The following is a 27,422-nucleotide window of genomic DNA, read 5'->3' as shown; positions in this document are numbered from 1 at the left end:
TAGTTTAACTAACTTGTTACAAATAACTACAAACTTGACATTGGATAATCTTTGTAAAGCCAGACGAGAGAGAGAAAAAAAACTTTTGTTTCTGGTCGGTGGTGTAAAATAGCCTATCGATATTGGACTATCGAGAGCAAGGAACATTATCGAGATTCGAGAGACAACTCTTTAGTCTTTACTCTACTCTATTGTAAAAAGTGTAAAAAAACATAAAAATTAAAAACATCTTGCTTTGGTTTGTGCTTTTTAGAATTTAGATTGTGGATTACTTTATTTATTGAAATAATATAACAATTTGAATTATTTAATTAATTTATCAGTTATGTCTTCATACCAACTATATCGAAACACTACAATCGGTAACACTTTACAGGAAAGCCTCGATGAATTGATAGAAGTAGGTAAATTATTATTAAAACTATTCTAAACATGAAATTTATGGACCTTTAAATACTCATGAAATGAAGAATTTTGATTGTACCCTTGTATTTAATTCAAGATTTATATTTCAGTATGGACAAATAACACCAACTCTAGCAGTAAAAGTGATGCTACAGTTTGATAAATCTATAAATCAAGCCTTATCTAACAGGGTAAAATCTAGGCTAACCTTCAAGGCAGGAAAATTAAATACTTACAGGTAACTGAACAACATCAATTTGTTTTTTTACTTGTTTAAAATTAGGCAGAGTGCACATTGGCTACTATTTTTTGTGTAGTAGCTTATAGCATCTAAAGAAGCTTCTTTAAAGCAGCTATAAAAAATTTAAACAGTGGCATCATAAACGAGCATCTTACAGGAAGTTGTATGAGATGCTCAGCTGCTGAAATATTTGAGAATTAGTAGTTGATGTGTATCCAGCTTTACTTCAAAATCTACCTATAAAATTTAATAATCTGACTGCTCAGATTTAGTGGTAAAATGAGACAGACTCCAAAGCATTTATTGAAATTCGGTACCATGATTGTCCATTGTACGCTTTTTGCTAGTCAATTATTGTGGAATTTGTAAGATAATGATGTAATGGTGAAAATTCACTGTGTAAACTTAAAATTTAAGCTATGAGGGCTCTAAAATAATGTACCCTTGTCTGAGGAGCCACAACAAACTCAGCCAGGTATTATTTTTACTATTACCGTTTCACAATACTTGAACTATGTCTCTCACATCTAATGTCAAAAATTGCCAAGCAGATAATAAAAAGTATGTTGACAGTAAAAATCCTTTTTCCAGATTTTGTGATAATGTATGGACATTCATGTTGAATGATGTTGAATTTAGAGAAGTACAAGAAGTAGCCAAAGTGGATAAAGTGAAAATTGTTGCCTGTGATGGTAAAAGTGAGTACATTCTTAGAATTTTGCAAGCAGTATCTCCCCTAAACCTCAGCTCTCCCAAAGCAGCCTTTTGTGTGGCTGTCCGGGCTGCAAGCAGTTTTCTTCATGCCGCGTCACGAATCGGCTGATGAGTACGAACCCTGGACCAGTGGTGAACTAAGAGTGGGGCAGAGGCAGTAGTCTGCCAGTCATGGTGTCCAAACTAACAAACTGGCCAAGTGCGAGGTAGACATGTTTATTTATTTTTAAGCATAATAGTTTTTGATTTATCGTGCAAAATGTTGGAAAAAATACCTGAGTACGGAACCCTCTGTGCGCGAGTCTGACTTACACTTGACTGATTTTTTAGAATGTGTGATATTATACATATTTTGAGTCAAATGTGGTTCACCAGATGAACATCTGTTGTCAATCAAGAAATAATCATTACTATCATCTCATTAATGGTTATCTTATATTTTCAGATGTTGATGACCGGAGGTAATACCCAATGCAGGATTGTAATGGAGATTTTGTATAAAAGTACCACTTTGCTAAATTATTATTAACTATTGTAATAACATGAAGCATATCTTTGGTTTTGTTTATTTGTGTTAAGAGAAAAATTCAAATTAAACTGATTATTTAAATCTAGTACGACTTTTTATTTCATACATTTAATCCAGTCACAGACAGCTCCAAAATTAATATGAATTGTTGCACAGCTTATTATATTAGAATAGAATAATAACAAGTATTACAAGAATATGTTATTCTTATGCACATGGAGATTATAAAAGGGATAGCAATATATTTGTCATGTCATTTTAGTTTAGCTATTGTAACAGATTCAGCCAAAATCAAAATGTACTTGTATTGTAGACATAATAAATGTGGATCATAGACATGCTTTGCTGTAACTTAACAAAAGATGATTTACGTTTAACTAAGGGCCTGCGCAGATGAAGAACTATTGACAAAAACGGATCATTTGGAACTTCATCGCATAACGTATACGAGCTTAATAGTACAGCGAAAATGCAAAAGCTATTTTTGTTCTACGCGGACAATAGTCCCTCGTCAGCATAGGCACAACCGCAAAATAAAACTCAATATCTTTGGTATTAATTTTTATTATTTACCTATAAAACATTACACCAACTTTACTTTTCCATTTTTTTTAAAAAACAACCTTCACAGATCTTTAGCAAAATTAAATCAACTAAAAACAATAGGTACTAAGTTAGTAAAGAGAACCCAAAACTAATTTATATCTAACAGATAGAATAAGTTGTATACAAATTTTCGCTAATACAAATGCATTAAAAATAATAACTATGTATATGGATTACAATATTTTATCAGTGTAATATATACATCATCTTATACGTACCTACTTATGAATTGGTTATTATTATTTTGAGGTATTTTGTATAACCTAACATCAAGAGCAGTCCTTTTATAGGGTTCCGTACACAAAGGGCGACAACAGGAGCCTATTCACGAAGCCGCTGCTGTCCGTTCGTCCGTTGGCTGTTTCTCATGAACCGTAAATAGATAGCGAGTTGAAATTAGCAGTGTGTATTTATATTGCCACTATAGTAACAAATAACAAAAAACCAAGATGGCGATTTTCAAAATGGCCGCCATGCAAATTATAAAAATTGTGTTGTCTTGTATAGTTACCGGCAGTTAAATAGTCTACGATACGATTGCAAGCTTGCTCAGCTATTTTTCCACGCGCTCGTGTACTGTGTACGGATGTAGCACTCACACTAATGCAGATGGCGAACGCTGACGCCTAAAAATGCTAATGGCGCGTGTTTAGCGCGGACTAAACGATTGTACGGAACCCTTCGCGTGCGAGGCCAACTCATATTTAAACGGTTTTTATTTATATATTATGCTGTTTACGATGTAAATAAATATAATTAATTAGGTAAGTAATTACTTTTAAAACAAATATTTAACAGACACTCTTATATCGCAATATCTAGAGAATAATGATAATAATTTTATGGTTCCTACACTGTCTTTGCAATTTATTAGCAAAGATAATATCATTACTATTTATATTTATTATTTTGCAACATTCCAACAGAATTTACTCAAGCCATCCCAGTTTGTAGTGAAAAGAACAACCTACCACCACATAAGCAAAAAAAAAACGATAATTATTTTAACTTAGAACCGTATAAAAACTAATTCCCTGTATATGCATGGATTCTGTGCCTTTGTAATTAGCACTATGTTGCGCTCGTAAACTTAGGCCGTGGATACACCTTTAAGTTTTACTCACGTAAGTAGGTAGCTTACATGATTAACTTACAAGCTTACTAATGTAAAAACTCTTGTACATTTACGTTAGTAAAGTTGACAATAAACTATGTAAGTTACTTACGTCAGTAGAACTTTCAGCTGGTGTAATCGCGGCCTGACATATTTTGTTGGGCTGATTTCTGACGAAAATTTATAGGATGATAATGATAAATATGTGATGATGACAAAAACACGAAAACAATAAAACGAAATACTTGAGAGTAAGTATATAACCATAGGAAAAACCTCATTAGCTTTGAATACGCTTTACAGTATTCAGGGCTACTGACTAACTCGTAGTCCAAATTAACGGCAAAGGTCAGAATCAATCGATAATTTTATAACTGTCCCGGGCCCCAGGACCTGGGACAGTTATAAAGCCCGGTTAGGCCTGGGTCTAAGGGGCCCTCCAAAACAAACCTTTACAACGAAAAAAGCGCCATAAAATAAACCAGGGGCTTAATTCAATGATGCCGCACCAGGCCTCCGCCGCAAGAGGGCCTTGTTATTAATATAAATACAGTACCATATTGTACCATTACAATCTATATGGAAGCAATATCTCCGTTAATATTGGCTTTTTTACAATTAATAATAATAATTATTCCAGTTTCTCTTCCAATATTTAGGCAAATCTACAAAAAAAGTATGAACTAATAGTAAAGTGTCAGAAGTGGGATTGATATTCCGAATTGTGATGCAATTTTTACTATAATCAGTAATCACAGCCCTTACAATTCAACGGGGTTTTTGCTGGTATTCTTAGACTAATTGTAAAACTTTTGTTTAAGCAAGAGTACCGCAAATTCAGCCAATATTAACGATGTTATGATCACAAGTTTTGTTACACAGCAAATTTTTCTAGAACTAAAATAGTCGAGCAAGTTTCTATCTCACAAATAGGCAATAAAGTCTCCTTCACCATCACAGCTAAAACTTAGATTCAATCAGTGCAAAAGTTTCGCAAAATATACGTATGACTAAAAATGTATCTAACACCTTTATTCAGCTAAAAAGTTATATTTAGGCGCAATAAGACGGCGGTGAAGTCAAATCTGCCAACAAATCTAGTTCTTCTTCAGTAAGTTGTTCCCTATGTTTGGGCCAATCGTCTTGATGAGTCCTCCTGAAATCTGCCAGTGCCGTCCTTATAGTGGCAGGTATTGGATCAGGCGCGCTCGTGTGTCTGGCCAATTCCGCCAACACATCGCCAAGCTTTGGACCAAGGCTGTAGGGCCTTGAGGACAAGTAGCCACATAGACCAAGCACTCCGCAATGTCGTTCGACCAACTCCTTGGACCTACAGCTTCGCGTGAGGGATTTCAAGGTCTTGTCTTCGTCGAATAAAGCCCGACAGTGCATAAGACCTGTGAGCAGTTTTGCAGCAGCTTGTCGGACCTGGAGTTAAGAATACAATAATTATAAATGTAAACTAGCTGATGCCCGCAGCTTCGCCCGCGTGGATTGGTCAGATCCCCTGCAGCATCAGGATTGAGGAGTTGGACTCCAAATTTTTTATGAAACAATGTCGCAAAGATTCTCAATCGATTAAAAAAAAAATTACGCAAATCGGTTCAGAAATCTCGGAGATTTCGGTGTACATAGGTAGAAAAACACAACCCCCTTTTTGGAAGTCGGTTAAAAAAGTAGCCTATGTTACGCCCTGGTCAATCCTCAACTTGTCTGTGAAAATCCCTTCAAAATCGGTTCAGCCGTTCCGGAGATTAGCCTTTTCAAACAGACAGACAGACAGACAAAAATTTTAAAAACGTGTTATTCAGTGTTGGTATCGTTCAAATAACCATATGAGCTTAATATGAGGTAGTTATTTCGAAATTACAGACAGACACTCGAATTTTATTTATTAGTATAGATAGAAGAAAGAAAATACAGATCTATAAAGCACGATATTAGTGGAGTGAGAATGAAATTTTCAATTTAATAATTATAAATAATACGCGCATAGTAAGTAGTGCAAGTTATACACTAATAAAGATTTTACTGTGAACTAGCTGATGCCCGCGACTTCGTTTTAGTCGTCGGGTTTAGTTTTTAAAATTGCGTGGGAATTCTTTGATTTCTGGGAAAAAATAGCCTATGTCACTTTCCAGGTAGTTGTCAACTGACCTCGACTCTGGAGTCCCTCATCAGCTTGAGCGCGAACCGCTCCGCTCGAACTGCCCTGTCGGCCTGGTCGCATAGCATGGGCAGGCCGTAGAACAGCAACGGCTGAGCGAACTCCAAGCAGGCCAGCCGCGCCCACCAAGAACGCCCTTCCGCCAGCGATTCTAGCACTTCTAGAGCTGCAAACACGATTAACGTGGTTGGTTATGTTCATAATACAGTCTATTGTACGATAGTACAATACACTGATACACTACACTGGTGCAGTGTAGTAGTAATAGTACGCGACAGGTTGAAATGGCAAACGGGGAGGGAACGCCCCGCACAACCCTCGCGTTAACCCGATGCGGGCAAGCGCGGGTGTGCGGGGCGTCCCTCCCGCTTCATACCCCGATTGCCATCTCAAAAGAAAAAAGGATTCAGGATCACTTGTCTGTCCGTCTGTCGTGTCTGTCAAGAAAACCTATAGGGTACTTCCCGTTGACCTAGATCATAAAAGGCAGGTAGCAATATCTTATAGTACAAGGGAAAAATCCGAAAACGTGAATTTCTGGTTACATCATGACAAAAATTGAAGTATTTTTTTTGTTCAATCGATTTTTTAAATCATATGGATACTCACAAGATAATTTGGGTAATAAAGTTGATACCTTTGTCAAAGGCCTTGTAGGAGTGGTTAGCAAGGGCCAAGCTCGCTAAGAACCCTCCCGCGGCTCTCGGCAGCTCCTCGTGCGGTTGCGGCGGGCCCCTCGCCGCCAGCGCGCACGCCGTGCTCACTAGTTCGTATTGCGTCTCCGTGTTGCTGCAGACGCCGCGAACTATCACACCCATGCAGCCGCGGAGAACTGTACACAAAAATGTTATGAGTAGGTACAATTCATCATCGTCAGGTCAAGGCAATCGTGGTATAAGGTGAGGGTACACCCCGCACACTCGCACGTCCGTTAGCTGTCCTGCTTCTAAACACTGATAGCTGCTGTAAGAAACTCAGCAGCTGCTTTTTCCAAATCATGAGTGCCGGCCAATGTGTACAAATTACGCCAAGATCCTTAGGCCAAGAGGCCAAGAGCCGCTCCACCAGTTGCTTGTCCACCATTGGAGTCAGAGAGCGAGACTCCTCGCTCTCGGACTCCACTGGATCCGTGGCTCCTTCCGTCTGAAAATGTGAGTGAACAAGGACCAAATTGAAGAGTTTATTACCAGTGGTGAGTAAGTTGACAGCGCGCGCGTGATGCCTTTGCGTTGGCGCCGCGTCGCCGGCCAATCGCAGCGCAGTGTCCAGCCGCTCCACCAGTTGCTTGTCCACTCGGGACTCCTCGCTCTCCGACTCCACTGGATCCGTGGCTCCTTCCGTCTGGCAATGCGGGATTTTTTCCAAATATAAATATCGAAACAAGACGCATCTAAGAAAAATTTAAAAACACGACTGCTTTGCCAAAAAACGAATTAAAAAGTGAACATTTTCACATCTGAAAATGGTGCTAGCCAGCTGCCATATTAATTTTTTTTCTGAAAAATTTAGAGCCAGTGGTAGTTGGTACGTACTAATTCTGATAGCAAATCAATTTTTAAGTATTCACACCTAATGTACTTACTAATGTAATAAGAATTTTTTTTAGCAATATTGAAAAGAAAAGATGCAGGTTTACTATAAATATTCGGCCGAAATTAATAAATAATCAATCCTATCCATAATCTATTGATAAGTCACTTAGCAACGTTATTTGACACAAATTGTGTAGTTGTGAGATTTTTGTCAAATAACAATGCTTGTTGACAGATTTTCGATCTGATTGTTTTCATCAGAATCAGTGCCAATGTTGAAGTAAATTGTGGAGAAAGCAAAAAACCGCAAATCAAACAAAGAAGAAACCTTGAAACACAATACACATATTATATTATTATCAACGAAGATCAATGAAGGTTGTGTTCACCTGATGCGCGTGGCCCGCGTGCGGGGGGTCCGTGGCCAGCGTGGCCAGCTGCGTGTTGGCGGCCAGCACGCTGAGCGGCACGGCCACGGCGGCCACGGGCGGCACGGGCGACACGCACGCCTCCTGCGACGCGCAGTCCCCTATCAAAGACGCGGCCGTCTTTATTACTGCAACAAATTATATTGGTTTGAACCACTTATCCAACTAATTATTTATTGTCTAGGCAGGAAATAAAGTAATTGCCGCCTAACGGGCATGCTTGACACACGCCAAGTGAACTAATTTTAAATTAATTTTCTTTCTTTCTAATTTTGTACTTACCTAAACACATTAAAGTTGTTTTAACTTTTAAACTATTGTGAGTGATTTCCATTATAATTAGTATAGATTGTTACGGCTATACTCACGGATTTAGTCGACATAAAGACATCAAAGTTGCAGTGTTAACCAGTGACCTTATATTTAAGTAACCGAGTAAAACACAGGTGTACACGTCACTAAATGGTCCTTCGAGCCGGATTCAACGGCTTTCATTGGGATTGAATTTGTTATAAAAATTCAAGAAAAAACTTACATTGCAATTGGAACAGTTAGTTCTTTTTTAAACACTCTCATACTAAGCCTCTGTTTCAAGCTTTTAGAGGAAACAATTATTTTATTACTAGCTGACGCCCGCGACTTCGTCCGCGTGGATTTAGGTTTTTCGAAATCCCGTGGGAACTCTTTAGTTTTCCGGGATAAAAAGTAGCCTATGTGCTAATCCAGGATATTAGCTATCTCCATTCCGAATTTCAGCCAAATCCGTCCAGTAGTTTTTGCGTGAAGGAGTATCAAACATACACACACACACACACACACATACAAACTTTCGCCTTTATAATATTAGTGTGAAGTGTGATAATTACCAATGTCTCCATTTTCGTCATATAACGCTGCCAGTCTCGGCTTAATTTCAGCCAAGAAGTCTTGTAAGCGCGGCGCCTTGCCGCTGCTGCCGCCCGGGAACACCAGCTCCGTGTCGAAGATTGTCATGAGGATACTGTGGACAAGTATATTATAAACTGACGGGTGAATACTGAAACCAAAATTTTATTATTTCAGGGGACGCTGTACGCTCGACCGAAATTGCCGGCGCACGTGGATAATCTGTTTGCTACTTCACCTAACATTGTGTGAGAAAGATGCGCCGGCTGGCCCTTCCTTCCACCATACGCGCGGAGTCAAATGTTTTGGGTGAGAGGCACGATGATTTTCACCAAAATTAAGCGCGCGAAAAGGGTTGAACAGTCGTTTGGGAAAAGTATTTTTGAGAAAAAACTACTAAAATCTTGTCAGCAATGTTATTTCATCTAATGAATAAAAAAATTATGTAAAAATGTAAATTGTTTTAGAATTATCATACTCCTAATCTTTTCTATTTATGCACGAAGTGTATGTAAGTTCATAAATTTAATGGTAAAATAGGCTCATAACCTTAAAATCAATATTTTTTATATCAATAAACCTAAATAATGATGAGACAAATCGCTGTAATTATTAGTGTAATATCAAATAACGTAGTGCTCAGCCTCCTACATTTGTATGAAGAAAGCACGGGAATGCGTCACCTTAATAGGAATAGAGTCTAAGTTATAAGTTAAGTTTACCTGCCAACAGTCTCCCTCACGTTCTGGTATGGATGCTGTATGAAGTTGGCCGCGTCCAGTCGCTTCAGCAACTCCGCGGCGAGCGGCGCGGCTCGCCACGTCATAGACCCCAATGCGCCCTGTATAAGATAACAATAATCACATAGTCTGTCTAACGAAAGCCCAGAATGAATTTTTATCGTTTTTAGAGAATGGCAACACTGTGACAAATGTGCTTGTTGTTTTAATAACTTCACATGATTTTTATCATGAATCTATAATACACTGGTTTGCTTAAACGTAATACCAGAAGCAAAACCTACTTATAATAAAGCATCCGTGCGTGCGTACGTGTGCGTGTGTGTGTAGTGCATTAGTACGTTATAGTTATTTGGTTAGCCCTAGGAAATAAGTCAGCTCACCTGTAAAGCATAAAGCCTCGTGCAGACTACAAATGAAGTGTGATGATCAGGATCCGCGTCACCCAAAGCAGGCGGCGGCGCACACAGCTGAAGCAACTCCTTCAACACTTCGCTACCACGGATGGGGTCCAATTTCTCTACTCCTGTGGCCACGCACGTGCCCCAGTCTTCCATCGTCTCTACGGTTACTGATGTCAGCCCTATAACAAATAAAGGGGTTAATAAGCTATATCGACTTGAAATATAAATAAAAAAGTAGCCTATGTGCTAATCCAGGATATTATCTATCTCCATTCCAAATTTCAGCCAAATCCGTCCAGTGGTTTTGCGTGAAGGAGTAACAAACACACACACACACACACACACACACACACACACACACACACACACACACACACACACACACACACACACACACACACACACACACACACACACACACACACACACACACACACTTTCGCCTTTATAATATTAGTAGTGGCAGGGGCAAGCGCAACGCAGTAGTTGTAAGCTCTAAACGATGTGGCTCTTGCGTATCACATCAATCTGCTTGATACACGCTCGCCATTATAACTCACTAGCCGATGCCCGCGACTTCGCCCGCGTGGATTTAGGTTTTTTGAAATCCCGTGGGAACTCTTTGATTTTTCGGGATAAAAAGTAGCCTATGTGCTAATCCAGGATATAATCTATCTCCATTCCAAATTTCAGATATATGACTTATCATCTTCAGAAATCTACGGGTGGATTTAGGAAGAGCTTTCTCGCCTAGTTGGATAAAGAGTCGTACCCGCTCTGATGACTTCCATGGCGATCCTGTACAGAGCAAGCGCGCGTGATCTCGGCCAGTACCGCGGAGCGCGCAACGCAGCGGCGGCGATCTCTGCCGCGAAGCGCTGCGGCGCTTCTTGCGTGTCGCCCGCACAGCGCAGCGCGTGATCCAACAGCCTACTCGATACGCGCTCACCGAATTGCGCGAACGCCATCTGTTTGGTGATCAAATTAATATTATTTAATTGACTTTTGCAAACTATTTAAGTTCGCTTATGCGGAGACAAGTGCATGCCAACAAGCCAAAGAAAGCTCCGCAGCAGGGCAAGGGACGGCTTGCCCAAGAAAGACCACCGGATGGGCGTCTCCTGCCTCGTGAAGAAGGCCACGAGGCGGTCGATGTTTGTTACTGAGGAACTCTAACAAAAATACCATTCCACTCACACAAGTAGTCACATTTGCGTGACAATTCAAAATGACTAAACTAAGGAATGTTACCCGAAACATGGCGAAGCGGATGCCACTGAACTTGTCTTTGCCCTTCTTTTCCTCTACAGTGAAGAAGGCCACGAGGCGGTCGATGTTTACCTCGTCGCTGAAGAACTCAAACAGATAACGTTCACCTTCCTCCATTTCCTCTGGCGGAATATCAAGCGACAACTTCTGTTCGCTAATTGGTGCCGCAATCTGGGAACAAGAAGTACATTTTTGAAAAATACAGTTAGTCATAAATTTTTCATCATATCTATTCGTAAATTGGCATTACAGGACAGCGGGAACAAAATTCTATTTTTCCGCGTTTGTGCTTTAGTATTTGTTTTGTTTTTCTTTTTCTCATAAGTAGTGATGACAAATAGTGTGTCGCGAATGTCTTGCTCAGGATCCAAAATAACGCCCTCGAGGAACAAAATATCACTTTGGCCCCTTGTAACACAAATAACTATAAGATCTTTCCTAAAAAATGTGGAATGGACGAATACATGGAAATGTACCAAATTAATAAATGTATCTTCAAGTCAAGAGTGAATAGGCATCCTCCAGGCAAGCACACTCTACCTAGTTTAGTTGAATCACTTGCCAGCAGGTCTAATTGCAGCCAAGCGCTAGTCTAATTAAAAAAAAAACTGTTACCTTCAGTTTTTTAGGCCACGCAAAAAATCCATAAACGTAGTCGCGCAGCCACGGCCTGTCCCATTCTTCGTCAGTCTTTATTTCCTTGTCTTCAGACCAGATGGCCCATTCCAGATCCTCTCTGTACCCTGAAAAAGTAAATTTTTACAACCCTTGACTAGCTTCAAAAACCCGTCAATCTCCCAATTTCATTCAATTTTTGTTTATTTTTTTACGATTTGGTACGTTTCACAATCTCCAGATAAACTTAACCTAACGTATAAATTTGACGTTACGACAGGTTTTTGTATTGGGAATCTGTAAAAATGTCAAATTTATTTGTTAGATATTTATCTGATGTCCGTGAAACAGGCCTTTAGTCTTGCCAGAGACCTAACAAGAGTGTTCAAAAATCTTACCCGGTATATGTTTTTCAGGTTTGGGCAACCCCGCAATTTGGTAAGGATCGATTTCGATCTTCTTGATTTTGTTCTTCCTCTGTTTCAAGGCATACAACGTGAGTTTCTGCGCGGTCCGTCGTACCGCGATGTCATCGTGCAACAGCGAGCGTACCATGAGGCGTACCGCACTCGGCGGGTACGGCGTTTGGACCAGCGGGCAGTATGTTAGCATCTGCATTGCCAGTTCTAGACGACGCCATTGTCTGTGAAATTACAAATGTAGATTATTTTAACAACACAAAGGAAACAGTATAATTACATGTTCGGGTTTAGGTCTTGTGGGTATGTGTGTCTGTGAAGATGTCTTGTACATAATTTTCGGCGAAATCTAGTGGAGAATGCGGTTTATAGGATAGGTAACACATGTGAGCAACTTTTTAGACATATTTTGCGGTAATGGCATATAGATTTTACTGGTTGATTTTGATCCGAAACTACTGAATCGATTTTAAGGTGGCCTCGGATTTTTTTAGATAATTTACAGACGCGTGTAGCTTGGTTTCAAAATCGCTATGAGTAAATTACACTGGGTAAATATCGCCAACCCATGTCGGTACGGTAACTGACGGATTGTGGGATGGGTGACCAACTTTGAAGTCCGAATTTAGACTTTTTGTTTCATGTATGCGGTCTTTGCCTCGTATTTTTCATTGCTGAGTGCCCGTATCACAGTAAGTATAAGGAGTCATGGTCCGTATCATAGGCGTTGTCCGACGCCTTTAATCTCGTTCCCCCTTACCGAAGACACCAATACCAACCTTACCTACCAATTATATAACATACCATCCTTAGACTGTACCCATACCTTTAAGATTGACATTCACCTGAAGTACGCCGAATCGGGCCGAAACGCGGTTGTATGATAATTCGATTCGGCGCACTGCGGCGCGTTATCGGTGCAGTTCTATAGTAAACATACAAGTAACGAATTTATTGCGATTCGATTCGACTCGACTCGGCGAACCTAGTGGACGCCAGCCTTTATGATAGGGTATTTTCTTGGGATAGCAATGGTTGAAGATTGGGATTGATAAGTTTAGAAGTTACAAGGGGATTAAACTACTCATACTCACACATTCGGCGTCTCAGCAATGTTAACTAATTCTTCGATCAGCTCATTATATACCTTCTCTGTTCTATCAGATGTAGCTAGCTCTTTTTCCACGGCTTTGTCCAACATGGCTTTGAACTCAGGGTTGTACAATTCCGCCTGAGGGAGGAGGTTCTTAGCGGCTTCTATGGCACTGTCTGAGATTGTCAAGCGAGTGTTGACTGCTGGAAATTGGCGGTGGAGGCAGTCGCTGAACGCTTGTTCTAACCTGTTAGCAAAAGAAAAATCATCGCTTAAGGCTAGTTCGGACTACTTTAGTACTTTAGTCGAGTAGTGAGTAATTTAGTAGCTAATACTCGCTACTAGACTTAAATCCTTCGCACTTTGTCCAAAGTGTTCACAAGTGAGTGGTGTTTTGCAACGTCATTTTACGCTTACCCCTTTTTACAAATCCAGTTTTCTGTGAATTATCAAATATATTCATTGTATTTCCTCTCAAATTTCTATAAACATTAAATACAGTAGGTCTATTCCGAAAAGCCTGCATCAATCATTATTACAATAGCAATTATTATGATTGGCTGAATTTATGGTATTTGTGTTGCAACAATCAGCGTACGTCACCAATCAGAGGTGATACCAATGGCAGTACCACATAGTACTGAATGTATCTTGCATACCATCAGATGCTTACCTAAGTATACTAGGTTTCTCGCTCAGCGGCGCTTTCAGGATGGCAGGCCACAGCGTGCGAACGACTTCCCAGTCCTGTTTAGCGATCATGGGCCCCTGTTTAGGGTACAGGATGATGTGCAGGGCGCCCTTGTGGCGCGCGTGCCACTCGTCGCCCTCGCCGCCCTTCGCTAGCAGGGCGACCAACTTTGGAACTAATGCTCGGTACGAGTATGGGAAATGACTGAGCATCCAATACAATCCGATCTGGGCTAGGACACGTACCTGTGGAAATTACAAGAACTGTATTTAAAAGATTTTTTCTCTCGTTTACCTGTCTCGACAATCCTAGCAGAACTCTGCTCAAGTGTCGTAAGGAAATGTTAGGTGAATGCTAAATTAGCGCGGACATAACGAAAGAAGTTCAACTTTTAGCTAAATTTCTATGGCCGCCAAACAGAACAGCTGTTTTGAGGCCGCTATGTTTTATCGAGGTGTTTTAAAGTATCAAGTAGTTAAGTCCATAGATTAAAAGCTGTTTACCGTGCTATAAGTGTTGATCGAGAGCTCGTACAAGGCATCCAGAGCTTGCAGCCCTGACGGCGTCATCCCAGCGTCACACACAAGGTCCAGCCTCGACTCGAACTGCAGCCTCGCGGCATCGGCCACCAACATCCTCAGCCTGGCCGCGCCCGCTTCGTCCCCTCCGTTACCCACCCCCGCTTTGCCGAGGCCCCCTCGACCGTCCAGGGCCCTGTCTAACGCGTTGTATGAACGCAGTTTAGCCTCTAGTCCAGGCCCCGACCGAAGGCCCTTTACGACTATCACGCGTTCCCAAACCTACAATAATAGGAAACTTTGAACTGAGGTTGCAGCACGTTTGCTAGAAGTACCTATTCACTCTTGAATAATACTTTAGACGGATAGAATAAAAAAGACTTTTTAAAATTAAACTAAACTTTTACAAAATCGATCTTCAAGTGAAATTTGCCTCACAAGTATAAAGGGTGAAATAAAAAAAGGGTCAATTTCTAAGCACTTTTTAAGCACTAGCATCATAATTCATAACCTTCCACTTTAATACTTTCGAATTTTTAATTCAAGTATATGTTACAAGCAGTACAGTATCCACTAAGAGTGGAGATGGGCGGAGATGTGTTTAGCGGACCAATCAGATTACTGATAGATGACGTGAAAAAATGACCACGTCATTTAACAATAATCTGATTAGTCTGCTAAGCTGATGAAAATCTGCACCCACCTGAATGAGCATGTCCAATCCCCGTGTATCATCGGTCTTATCGGCCAGCATCCTTGTCTGAACGTCTACCAACAGCCGCGTGAGAGCGACGCGCATGTTCTCGCCGTCGAGCGTCACTTGGTAAGGCACGGCTGTCGCGAGAGGCAAGCACGTGGCCGGTACTTGGGACTCTATCCTATAATCGGGATAGATTATAAGAACAATCGTGTTGAATTCATGCAGATTATAATAATCGCATTATTCGTGTAAATTATTGGAATAATCGTATTAATCGAGTGGATGATTCGAATAACCGTAGCTTTTCGAGAAGAAATCAGCCAAGCCAAATAACAAAAGACAAATAGAAAATCGTACGAATTCTAAAGTATACAAACAAATATTAATTAGATCCTTAAACTTACGCAAGAACATGCAACATTTCTTGAGAGCATTAATCTATTTTGTGAGACGGATACAACACAATCTTATTCTTCAATACATCAATAAATTGTACAAGAAAAAGACTGAATACTATTATTACAGGCAAAGAATTAATATCACTGTCTATGAATAAAAGATTCAACAGTATAATATGAATGATTTGTAATTTACATGTAAATATGAAACTCACATAGCAATATGCTCCTCGTCCGGCGGCGGCAGTAAGTTGCAGGCCACCGTCATCGCACTGAAGATGTAGAAGCTTTTCATCCTGCGTTCGCGGCTCAAGTCTCTCTCCCCGCTCAGCCATTGCCTCAACCGAGTCACCTCGTGTTTCACATACCGGTCTACTAACATCTGAGCGCACTCCGCTTCTTCAGCGTTAGGCACATGCCATACCAAGTTCGCGTCTTTCATCAAACATCCCCTACCCCATTCCCGAATAGGCAACCACGTTTGAGGAGCACTCCCATAATCCTTAGCAGAACTCCTCCATTCTTTTACATCCACGTTGGATAAGGAATGAAATATGTGCGCCAGAGCATCCGCCGCACGAACTAATGCGTACGTTGCGTGCAGTTTCAATATACGATCTAGCACTGGGATTATTTGCGGAATGTATTTGAGCAATGCTGTGCCATCACATTCTATCACCTGTTTGAATAGAACCAGTCTATAACAAAGATCCCGCGGAGGATTCTCCTCTTTCAACGCATCATCGTTTGCTACTAGCTCTGTTAATTCTTCTATAAGTTTTGGCAGAAACGCCGCTAACGTAGATTCGGAATCGATACGGCTAAACACTTTAAGGAGAACTCCAACCATGCTACCGGCAACGTTGGTCTCGAATGTTGTTTCGGTAGCAAATGATTTGAATTTTCTTAACGCTTCTTTGAATATTTTGGGGGAACACTGCATTAAGACAGCGGTCGCTGCAGAGGATATCGCTGTTTCGATAACGGCGTCTGTCTTGCTTTTCACACTTTCATGGTCTTTAGTGTCCAAGCGAGCATGCTCAGTGATACTCGACTCTATAATAATGAAGAGTCTGTCTAAGAAGATTAATACGAAATCCTCAAACTGAGCAGTCGATTCGCAAACTAGCAACTCTTCCTCAGTTAAATCGGGATAGTATTCGTGAGCAGAACTACAGTCTATATAGGGTATCATACCACTGAAAATTAGTATGAAATGTAGAGTGACTAATGTTTTTTTAATGTCATTAGGATCGAGACCGGGTAAGACCGCCATTAGGAAAGGGACTACGTGAGTTGGTCCTTCTGGGTAGTCGGCGTCCGCTCCGCGAATCATTGGTCGCGCTACCGCCGCTACGGCTGACATTGCCGCTGTGACTCTATGAGGTTCTGTTAAAGATGTTAAGGACGTCCTTAACCGCTCAATTAAAGGAGGTATCACAATCGCGGGTCGTAACGTAGCCAAGTTCTGCAATGCAACAGATATGTCAAGGGAACCGCTTCTGCTGTAGACAGCCTGTAAAGTCGGTTCGAGGACAATTTTCACGAACTCTGTTATGTCTTCATCTCGAAGCTTGTAGTGTTCGGGAGTTTTGTTCTCCCAAGTTTCTTGCAATTTCTTCTCGCGTTCTCGACGGACTCTGGAATAATGTTTAGGTTATTCTCTCCACTACTTTAAATTATGACTCTCCTATTTCTAAAATTGATTGTACATCTATCAAAATAAAATAAAATAAAAATGTGCATTTTTATTGCCTCTGCCGACAGTCGTTATGATGTTGAAATCTATACAGCGCATTTACCTTTGCTTAGACTTAAGTTTCAGTTAAAACGAGACAGGTTTATGCCAGCGGTATAATGCTGTCTCGTTTTAACAGTGTCTTAAGTCTGGGCAAAATCAAAGTGCGCTCTAATATACATCTCAGCCTGATTATTATAGCGAAAAAGAAATGTGGCGCATGTTGACAAATTTACAATCATCTGTTAACATGAAAATAAATACCTGATAAGAAATTCTCTAGCCAGTTTCCTCAGAAGATCCCTCAATTTGAAGGACCACCGGCCGGCGTTGGCGCTTTGCAAGTAACTCTCCACTCCCGCGAGGAAGGACCTCAAGTGTTTCAATACGAGGCCGTCCGGGTTTATAGTCCAAACTATCCAGGATGCTACGACCTTCATGTCTAAAAAACAAAATGCAAAATTATCCATACTAATACTATAAAAGCTTGAATGAATTAAACGAAAGTATGCCCGTTTTACCTTTTCTCGGGTCAACCGCTGAATTTTGGCATAGAGAGATAACATGAAGACAGACAGAAAATAAGATACTTTTAATCCCAGGAAATCAAAAAAGAATACACTAGATGACCAATGCTATATGGAGTTTGGGCCCCTCACAATATTATTGTCTGATAGTTCTTTTTACATATGCAAAAAGAATTGGTAATGTTTTCCTCCCGGTTTTTAAGAAAAATGACGTTTAATGTAAGATCCAGAAACCAGTACATATTTTAATACCTATTGCCTTCTTTTATGTTTTGAATCATTTTATTTGTTCTTATAACCTTTTTTTTCTTATAACCTTCGTTATTAGGGAGTGGAGAGCTGACTTCAAAAGACTTACCAAGCGAATGGTTCTTGGTATACTGCATATCTTTGTAGCTGACGGGCAAATTGAGCGCGTGGAGGAATCTCATGAACATTTTGGGCACATGAGGTGTCCAGTCCACCGCGCCCGGGTTCTTCTTCGCCAGGCCCGCGAACAGTATCATTACATCCTTCGAAAATATAACAAGTATCGAATAACTGGTATAAGTTTATCGTAAAGTTTGGTTTATACTGAGGTGAATCTTACGTGGGATTATTGGAACATAATATATGTAATCTCATTACATCAAGAAAAACTTAAGACAAAAATAATGTTCTATTTTTGTAGGATGTTTTTCTGTCATTCGATATTCGAGATTCGATGTTTCGTTCCACATGATTGTCGTAAAAAGTATGTCTTCTTGTAAACATTAAATTATAATTATTAATATAATAAAGATTGAGTTTGTGGGCGGAACAAGATTTTATTATTACCATTTCGAATCTGGGTGAATCGCGAAATAAGTATATATTATGTATGCGACACCCAACAATAGTATGATAAACACGGCAATACAAGTATGCCTACATACATACATGTATGGCCTACATACATACAAGTATATATGTATACAAGTATGTATGTATGTACTTTGATGCAAACGGAACATATCCTGCCATCCACGCAGAATTCCCCTCAATTTGACATTGACTTTAATTTCACCTATATGGTAACTTAAACGTGGAAGTTAGAACATATTTCAAAACAAGCTGTGGCTGCAACTTCGTTCGCGTGGAATAGTGACTTTTCGGGCAGCATATACTCTGTACGTTATAAATGTTTGCCGTGATTCTTTAAATTGACATAATTTTTTTATTTATGAACCGATTGACATGAAATAAACACTAAATGTTAAGTGAAGCTTACTACAATATATTAGTGAAAACTGTATCTTTTTTTTTTTGATATTTCTAGGCTATCTGCAATCAGTCATTTGCCGACTATAATCAGATTATATGAGTGCGTTGTGCGAAAACTGTATCTAAATCGAATAAGCCGTTTCTGATATTAGCGTGCACAAACACAGACTAACAGACAAACAGACAAAAAAAAATTAATTACAATTTCGGGTTCGGCATCGATATAATAACAACCCCTGCTACTTTTTTTTATATATTTCCATTGTACAGACACCACTTTTCTACAATTTTATTATATGTATAGATGGTTTACTGGTTAGAAAATACCAGTAATACCTGAAAAAAATAATTGCTAACCATTTATTTTTCAATCACTATTGTCATTGTAGTCAGAACACTACTGACAGTAAATACTCACGGAAATCCCACACTGGTTGTTATAGCACACGTCCCACAAGTTTATCAGTTGGTCGAACCACAGCAAGTGACCTTGTTCCGCGTACTTTGGATACAGGCCTACGGGCAGGAAGGTGGTGAATGGACCCATCATTTGAGAGTTGGATGACCATGGACAGATTTGTGGGAGCAACTCTTCTAGCATTTCTTTTGTTGCGCCCACTTCGAAGTATCTGAAAAACAAATACAGTTACAATACCAGGCCATAAATATTACATATCGAGCCTTAGAGAGAGATAATCGGCAGCTTCGGCTTTCGTCAGCGTCGTCTCTGCCACTCATATCAAGTTTGACCTTATCAACAGTGATGATGATGACGCGCGCGGCCAAGTTTTTTGAATAAAATTTCAAGCCAGCCAAGTTGCTTTTGCGGATGGGAACTTCGCAAGATCATCCCAAGAAAACCCCTACCATTACTTGGTTTATGGAAGGGGTCAGGAGGAAGTCCTTCAGAGAGAAGTTCTTTTTAGGTGATGTTTATAAGATGTTGACACCAAATACATCAGGAAAAAGATGATTCTGGGCTAAAAGTGCTTATTTCTAAAAGTTTTTTCCTATTCTTTTCTTTAGGTAAGATATGCCCGAAAAAATGATATACACGTAAAACTTTTTATAAATTATGAAATTGATGTTGTACTTACGGCTTTGCACATTTTATCATTGTCATGTATGACGTCTCCAGAGACCTGCAATCAACATTCAAAATACATTCTGTGATTGATATCTTTAGCCAGTCATGCAAACCCTGCCACCGTTTGATTCTTGTTTGATTTATGATGGTGAGGTCGACAACATTTGACTAACGCGTATTTTACGAACCTTAATCCTAATTTTTTTAATCAAATATCTAAAAAAAAAAATTATAAATAGTTTTGCTTAAATGATAAACAAATTGCAAAAAAATTCTCAGAGAATCGCGTAAGCGACGCGATTTGCCCGGTACTTTAGGCCTTCTGGAGTTAGGGTTTTCACTAATGATTTCATTGGCAGTTCGCGGTAACAAGGCAGCGTATAGTGCGCTTATTATGCATTTCATCGAGGAATTATTTGTTTACTTTTTAAGTAAACTAGGGAAAACTAGTAATAGTAACTACAAAAATAGTAAAAAATAGTAATAGTAAAGTAGTAAAAATATAATGTGTTTTCGAAACATAATATTACGAAATCCACAAGGCGACAGTTTTACGCGCGTCAAACGCAACTGAAATAAACGCGACACAGAAGTCGCAACCGCCATACTTTTGCATTTTTTTCACTGATTCAGTGTACGAAGTTTTTGAAACGTTTGCTGCGCCAAATAATGTCATCAAGTGCGGAAGAACAATTGGCGTCAGGACAAAAAATTGCTCCAGATGACATCAGGATGTCTGCGTGTGGATACCTACCTACTTTCTTACTACGCGTTAACCTTAACTGAAGAGAAAATCGCGTGGCTGCAGAAGCGGCCTCGCCATTATGCCTGACTTAGTCAGCAAATAGATCAATAAATCACCCACTGCGCAGGTTCGAGGTCAACTTTTTGTTCTGACGCCAACTGTAACAACTACGTAAAAACTTGAAACGGGGTTTTCGTACTATTTACTTTGCCTTTTACCACAATAATTTCTTACGTGCGTGCTAGAGTGGGTACGACTATAGTCCAACGTGTGACGTTCCTGTGGCCGTTCGTGTTTATGAGCCATAAGTTTAATTCTCATAAAAGACAGCTTTTTAAAATATTTTGATGAGAGATGAGCCAACTGCCACCAAAAAATAAGCATCCCTCCCCCCAAATACTGAAACGCTCCTTAATAATGTCAGGATATTCTTTAAAATACCTTCAGTGTTTAGATCTTCTTAAAAATACCTGTAGTGTATTAATTAAATCATCTAAATATATAACGCACAGCTCAAACTACTGGATGGATTGGGCTGAAAGGCATACAACAGCTATTATGACGTAGACATTCGCTAAGATAGGATTTTTATGTGAAAGCTCAAATATTAAACAGCGTTTCAGTATCCGGCCGCAAATTATTTAAATCTATTTTACGTTAGCAAGTCACTTTCGTCCGGTAACGCGAGTCCAAACAATTCGAGCGCATCGTCTAAGCCGTAGCCCGAGATGAATTTCCGAACCATGTCGAGCATGCTCGGTTTTTCATTGCCACTTTTGCCCCTGAACAAACATATTGGTCCCACTTTTTATTCAGTTTTGTGAGTTTTTAGCATGTAAATGGTGTGCAAAATAATAACGTAACGTAACGTAGTTCAATCTAGACGCAAGGTTTATGACTACGCATTGTATATGTCGCAGGTATATTGTCAAAGCCGTGATATTACAATCTCACTAGTGATATTTATAATTAAACGGTAGATTGATTGACAATCGACTTCATTTCTTACAATTTAACGGTCTTGTTATAGTGTCATTATAATGTCACGGGTGAATATTTGTAAGGCAATGATATTATGACAATTTCACTGGTCGTTAGATTATGAGGCCGCTTTTGATTGGTCCGTTTCTGATGTTGAAAGCGATGGTTGAAAAAGAATTGACCAATCAGAACACTTGACGTCTCCCACTGTCAATTTCACTCATAATATATCTAGATTTTTTATAATGTCACTATGACCCCGTGACATTACAATGTCACTAAGACAAGGCCGTTAAATTGTAAGAAATGAAGTCAATCGACAATCTACCGTTTAATCATAATATCACTAGTGCGATTGTAATATCACGGCTTTGACCTGCGACATGTACATGAAACAGATCTGAGCCGAGCTTGTGTATTTGATCCTTAGTTTATGACACGCGCAAATCACCATATTACAACTTCAGATTAGACTAGTTGTTTTGCGATCATTGTACATTGTTACCTGTGAGGTCATGATCAAGTGTAATGAATGAATCACCTATATGAGTCATTTATAGCTCAGTCTAGCTAACTGCAGCTTCCACGCCCACTCAAAGTAGCTAATATTAGTATGGATGCGACCTTAATTACGTCAGGACCGACCTAAGTCAGTTAATTTTAAAATATATTAAATGGGGATGATGCCTATGTCGAAAATAAAGTATTTCTTAGTAATTATTAAATAGAGGGTCTTCCAAAATTCGTAAAATCCATGTCCGCTGTTAGTTTGCTAACCATTTTAAATTATCGATTTAACTAAAAAAGTACGTCAAATTACGTCTTTCTATGACGTAAGTTGGAACGTATCTGTGTATTTGATACAAGCTTCTTTGCTAAGCGAGCCTTTTGATGTTTGATAAACAGTCGCTGATTTGACTAGTAGTCATCATCCCTATTGCTTACGATTTACTATGGTTTCACTATAATGATTTATTTTATAGCACTGCATGACCGAAACCAGCACTTAAATAACGCTTATCAATGACTTATGTGGCCCATTTTTATATCTTACGGAAATGTATTATTGTACGACTTAAATACAAAAATGACCTACTTAAGTTATAGACAAGCGTTACACAGGTTTAGGTCTTATGAGTTATAAAATATTATATGATACGCGTGACTTAAGTAAGTTTATGGTTGAAACCTATAGAGCGCACTTTGACTTTGCTTAGACTTAAGTTTCAGTTAAAACGAGACAGATTTATGCCAGCGATAGAACGCTGTCTCGTTTTAACAGTATCTTAAGTCTGAGCAAAGTCAAAGTGTGCTCTATTGATCTCAGCCTAAGTCTTATTTAATTTAAAAAAGCAGTTGTCTAATGCATGGCAACACCATGCCTTCTTAAGTCACACATATCGTAATGTTGTAGTTTAATTTTGAATGCAAGCAGCAAAAGCTTTAGGTATATTAATACAGTTCCTTGTATCTCTTCAAAATGACTTATAGCACTTAATTAAGCAGAGTATAGATAGCTGTATTTTCATAAATTTAAATCTGGCTTTACTCTGATTAGCCAATGTCAAGTTTGTGATATTTTCAAGTTGTTCCATATTTAAATTATATACAAAACTAAAATTTGAGAATGTTGCCAGTCTTCAAATTGATGATGATTCTCAATAATTATTTTAAGGCCAGGGAAAGATTTTTTTTTTTTAAAAAGAGGCTCGGAATTTATCTAATGGAATTTCGTCAGTGGGACATCCACGCGCCGAATTTCTTTTTGTTGGTCTTATTGAAATGTTAGAGGAACGTCATATCTGCGGTCGAAGAAGAAAAATTCCGCGGTGTCTTCTGCTTGCGGAATTCCCTTTTGCCCCTAGCCTAATTTAGTCTAGACAGTTTTGTGTATAAATACAAAGTACTTAATTTTGTCTATCTAAAATTTTTACTTACGTGTGATAGTGGTACATTCCTATACTTGTTGAACTCTTTTCAAATATCCTTATCCCAACGTCATAAAGAGGTCTCCATGGCAGCGTTAGCTCTTCAGGAGATATAAGAAATCTTTTCCTAAAATCAGATAAAGTTAGGAAACATTGGATTCTAATATCATATAATATGTTCAAACTAATTTATATACGGACATGTGACTTAGTTGTGACAACACATATCAATTGTTTGTAATTATTAAGAAACGTTGACCCAAGTCGGTTATTGGATGGGTGACAAGTTTTAGTGGTCTGAATTAGCCATTTCTAATACAAACACAAACAACCTAAAGGCTGATTTTGAATAATTTTGAGGGTTTGACAGTTTTTGTTTAGAAAATCTTTTTGGTTGGCACTGGTTAACACATAGAACTAAAATGGCGAGGGAGATCTCAAAATGTATCTATACTAATATTATAAAGAGGAAACCTTTGTATTTTTGTATGTTTGTATTGAATAGGCTCAAAAACTACTGGACCGATTTCAAAATTTCTTTTACCATTACTTAGAGGGATTCTTCCGAATCCGTATAGGCTATATTTTATCCCGGAAAATAGAAAAAATAAATGTCCATTGTCCACCCGTACGAAGCCGGGGCGGGTCGCTAGTGCATTATAAACTTACTTTGTGAGCATAAGGAACAAAGTTGCAAACTTGTGCACTTTGCACGGCTCCAAATCAGGTATAAGGACCAGTTCATAGGCTAGTTTTATTAATGCCAAGTGGTCTTCTTTTCCAAACTTCAAGCCATGAATGCGTATGTACCTATAAAGAAAATGTCAAAGTTTTGCATATCATTTCATTTGGTCATATTATAAATGCAAAAGTGTGTTTGTTGGTTTGTCATTAAATCACGATGCAAAGGAGCAATGGACTGACCTCATTTTTAACCCCCCAACCCAAAAAGAGGGGTGTTATAAGTTTGACGTTTGTATCTGTCTATGGCATCGTAGCTCCTAAACTAATGAACCGATTTTAGTTTAGTTTTTTTTTGTTTGAAAGGTGGCTTGATCGAGAGTGTTCTTAGCTATAATCCATGTAAATCGGTTCAGCCGATTGAAAGTTATCAGCTCTTTTCTAGTTACTAGTTGTCGGGGGTGTTATAAATTTTTAATTTACACTTGTTTACATGGTTATAGTTAAAAACCTGGAAAGTGCCATAGGCTGCTTTTTATTCCCAAAAATCAAAGAGTTCCCATGGGATTTTAAAAATTATGGGTTAAAAAAGTTGTGGGCATCAGCTAGTTTCATTATAAAATCTTCTCTTCAAAATTTATGCATATGTTATTTCTATTTAAACACAATAATTGATAGTATAATCAAAGATATGTAATAGAGCATTCCAATGCCAAGTGTCTGGGTCAGGAAGTTCTGGGTTGTAGCCAGATGTTTAGGAACGGGATAGGCTGCCAAAGGTTAGATAATGTGACGCCAAAATGATAATATTGTATAGGCATAATATTTCCTATTATAATATAATCACATATTTAAGTATATAAGATAGTGATCAAATTAAAAAAAAATTACAAATCGGGAAACACATTTAGCAATACTTAGGTCTTTGCTGTTCATTTGGATATAATTGTCTTTTTTAAAATCCTGTGGGATCTCTTTGATTTTCCAGGATAAAAATTAGCATGTGCTTCAGGATGCTAGCAATCTCTGTACCTGATAACTGTCTATGTGGGTTTAGTTTTCTAAGAATCCTGGGGGAAATCATTGATTTTTCAGGACAAAAAGTAGCCTATGTCCTTCCCTGCCCGGCTAGCATGGGCAGTAGATAAAAATTATATCCCCGATTATATGCTATCCCTGTACCAATCATAAAAACAGTTAAACAGATGGGCCATGTAAAGCTAGCAGACAGACAGGCACATTTTCACATTTATATTATTAGTAAAAGTATGAAAGTATGGATTAAATAAGTTAAGAAAGTCTCCATACTAATATTTTACTTAAATATTAAGATGACATCTGATAACTACAGTGATAGCTTACATAGGCAAATTTTTTGTTCAACTTTATCATGTTTTTACAGGGTATATATTTATTAATTAGCTAAGCTAGTTTTTACAAGTAAATTGTGATCATTCCCTAACTGTTTTAATGTTTAAACTATGGTGAGTGATTTCCATTATAAGTAGGTATAGCTTCTTACGGCTATACTCATGTATTTAGCCGATGTAAGCCCAACTAGTTTCGAACCCATCCAGGGTCCTTTTTCAGAGGGGCATCGACTAAATATATGAGTTTAGTTGTAACAATCTATACTTATAATTCCTTAACTGGCTTCACATAATAGATGGTCTTTAGTAATAAAAATAAAGTAAGGTGCAAGCGAACTTTGGTAAACTTAACTCAGCTTAGAAAAGACCATTGGAGAAACGAATATGATATAAATTAGTATGCCATCACCACATGAATTTTGTATTAAGTACAAAAAAAATTGCAACATACTTCATCAATCTGGACGACCAGACCCCACAGGCTGGTTTCATCTCACGCAACATGACGGATTTAGCCAGGTTCGTCTTGACCTGTTCAAGGAATCTTTGTGATTCGTCATCTAACTTGTCAGCATACGGCAAGAGATGATTCGTGAGCAACTCCTTCTGCGGCTTGAACCCCAGAGCCTTAATCCGCTCTGGAGTTGTAAGAAATGCCTCGTATTCATCGTCTATAAGCATTTTGAACGATTTACAATCTAATAATTCACAAAAACTGTAAACACCACTCGCACATCAAGTTCACGAGCAATTCTAACACATGTTTCAATCCACTTCACTTTTTTTATGATTAGAGCTTTGTTGATTGTCCAGTCACCGACATATGAAAAACAACATTGAATTTAAAGCAAGTCATCAATAAAATTCAGCAAGAAAAGGAATCAGAATAAATTGAAGGCTCATTTATAATTTTTTAACGTTTCATTTTACGATTTTTATACACTTTTACGATTTACGATTTAGATTGACGTACGGCAAGTATGAGAACCAAAGTGCAATGTCATGTCAAGGAATGCTAATTGCTAAGAAGACGGCTGCAGCTATAATCGGTAGAATGACAGGTACAATGTCACGATCGCAATCACCTCTGATTGGTTGACGCTCGCTCACTATTGGCTACAATTCATTGTTGCATTAAGTATAGCATCGATTTAGCCAATAACAACAATTGCGATTATAATAATGATTGATGCAGGTTTTACGGAATCGAGCTAAGTTACTGAATTATTTGGAACGTGCGACTATTTTTACGCTGTATTAAGTACCTACTACTAAAAAAAATATAATTTTCATATAATAAACAAAGGTAATTTAGCAGTTAAAAAAATACAGTTGTTACTTATACATGTTATGGTATACTTTGCTTTAAATTAAAGTCAAACACACCTGGAAGTTCCAGGCAGCACCTTATAGTAGCACAATAGCACTGCCTTCCCTGTCGTTAAGCGCCAAGCGGTTGATTGCACCACTATACATATTCTTAAGGGACCTATAACAATAAGTTCCATTTCGGACCAGCCTCCTTTTTAGCTAATTAACTTAATGTTCATTTTAAATAGATTGATCTACAGTATAACCTCCAGATGTAGAATAATTAAAATATTGAGCACAAGACACAAGTAAATTCCAGAATTTCTTGCCTTTTTCCATGTCAG

At 38.7% G+C, this 27,422-nt stretch overlaps 2 protein-coding genes across 3 annotated transcripts; one reads left to right on the top strand and one right to left on the bottom strand.

Moving 5' to 3' along the window:
• The first annotated feature begins 165 nt into the window (after positions 1 to 165).
• On the top strand, positions 166 to 1,974 carry LOC123875078 (transcription initiation factor IIA subunit 2). The gene is made up of 4 exons (XM_045920737.1): positions 166 to 400; positions 516 to 643; positions 1,238 to 1,344; positions 1,806 to 1,974. The coding sequence occupies exons 1-4, from the start codon at positions 326 to 328 to the stop codon at positions 1,823 to 1,825; spliced, it is 330 nt and encodes a 109-aa protein (XP_045776693.1). The 5' UTR covers positions 166 to 325; the 3' UTR covers positions 1,826 to 1,974.
• A 461-nt stretch (positions 1,975 to 2,435) lies between these two features.
• LOC123875005 (proteasome activator complex subunit 4B-like) lies at positions 2,436 to 26,771 on the bottom strand. Of its 2 annotated transcripts, XM_045920620.1 has the most exons (25): positions 26,219 to 26,771; positions 24,386 to 24,526; positions 23,727 to 23,843; positions 21,464 to 21,589; positions 20,073 to 20,117; positions 19,394 to 19,604; positions 18,092 to 18,245; positions 17,471 to 17,648; positions 15,684 to 17,108; positions 15,074 to 15,248; positions 14,356 to 14,652; positions 13,835 to 14,097; positions 13,163 to 13,408; positions 12,048 to 12,292; positions 11,650 to 11,777; positions 11,017 to 11,205; positions 10,538 to 10,733; positions 9,745 to 9,944; positions 9,344 to 9,462; positions 8,603 to 8,736; positions 7,698 to 7,864; positions 6,964 to 7,117; positions 6,414 to 6,608; positions 5,767 to 5,942; positions 2,436 to 5,037 (listed from the first exon to the last, which is right to left on the bottom strand). In XM_045920620.1, exons 1-25 carry the CDS (start codon positions 26,446 to 26,448, stop codon positions 4,663 to 4,665), a joined length of 5,886 nt encoding a protein of 1,961 aa, XP_045776576.1. In that variant the 5' UTR covers positions 26,449 to 26,771; the 3' UTR covers positions 2,436 to 4,662. The 2 variants fall into 2 exon arrangements, with proteins under 2 accessions (XP_045776576.1, XP_045776577.1); XM_045920621.1 differs by lacking the exon at positions 21,464 to 21,589.
• Positions 26,772 to 27,422: the final 651 nt, after the last annotated feature.

Source organism: Maniola jurtina, chromosome 19, assembly GCF_905333055.1.
Source record: "Maniola jurtina chromosome 19, ilManJurt1.1, whole genome shotgun sequence".
Classification (NCBI taxonomy): Eukaryota; Metazoa; Arthropoda; class Insecta; order Lepidoptera; family Nymphalidae; genus Maniola; species Maniola jurtina.
Note: the sequence above shows the minus strand (reverse complement) of the source record. Positions and strands in the feature narration are given on the sequence as shown.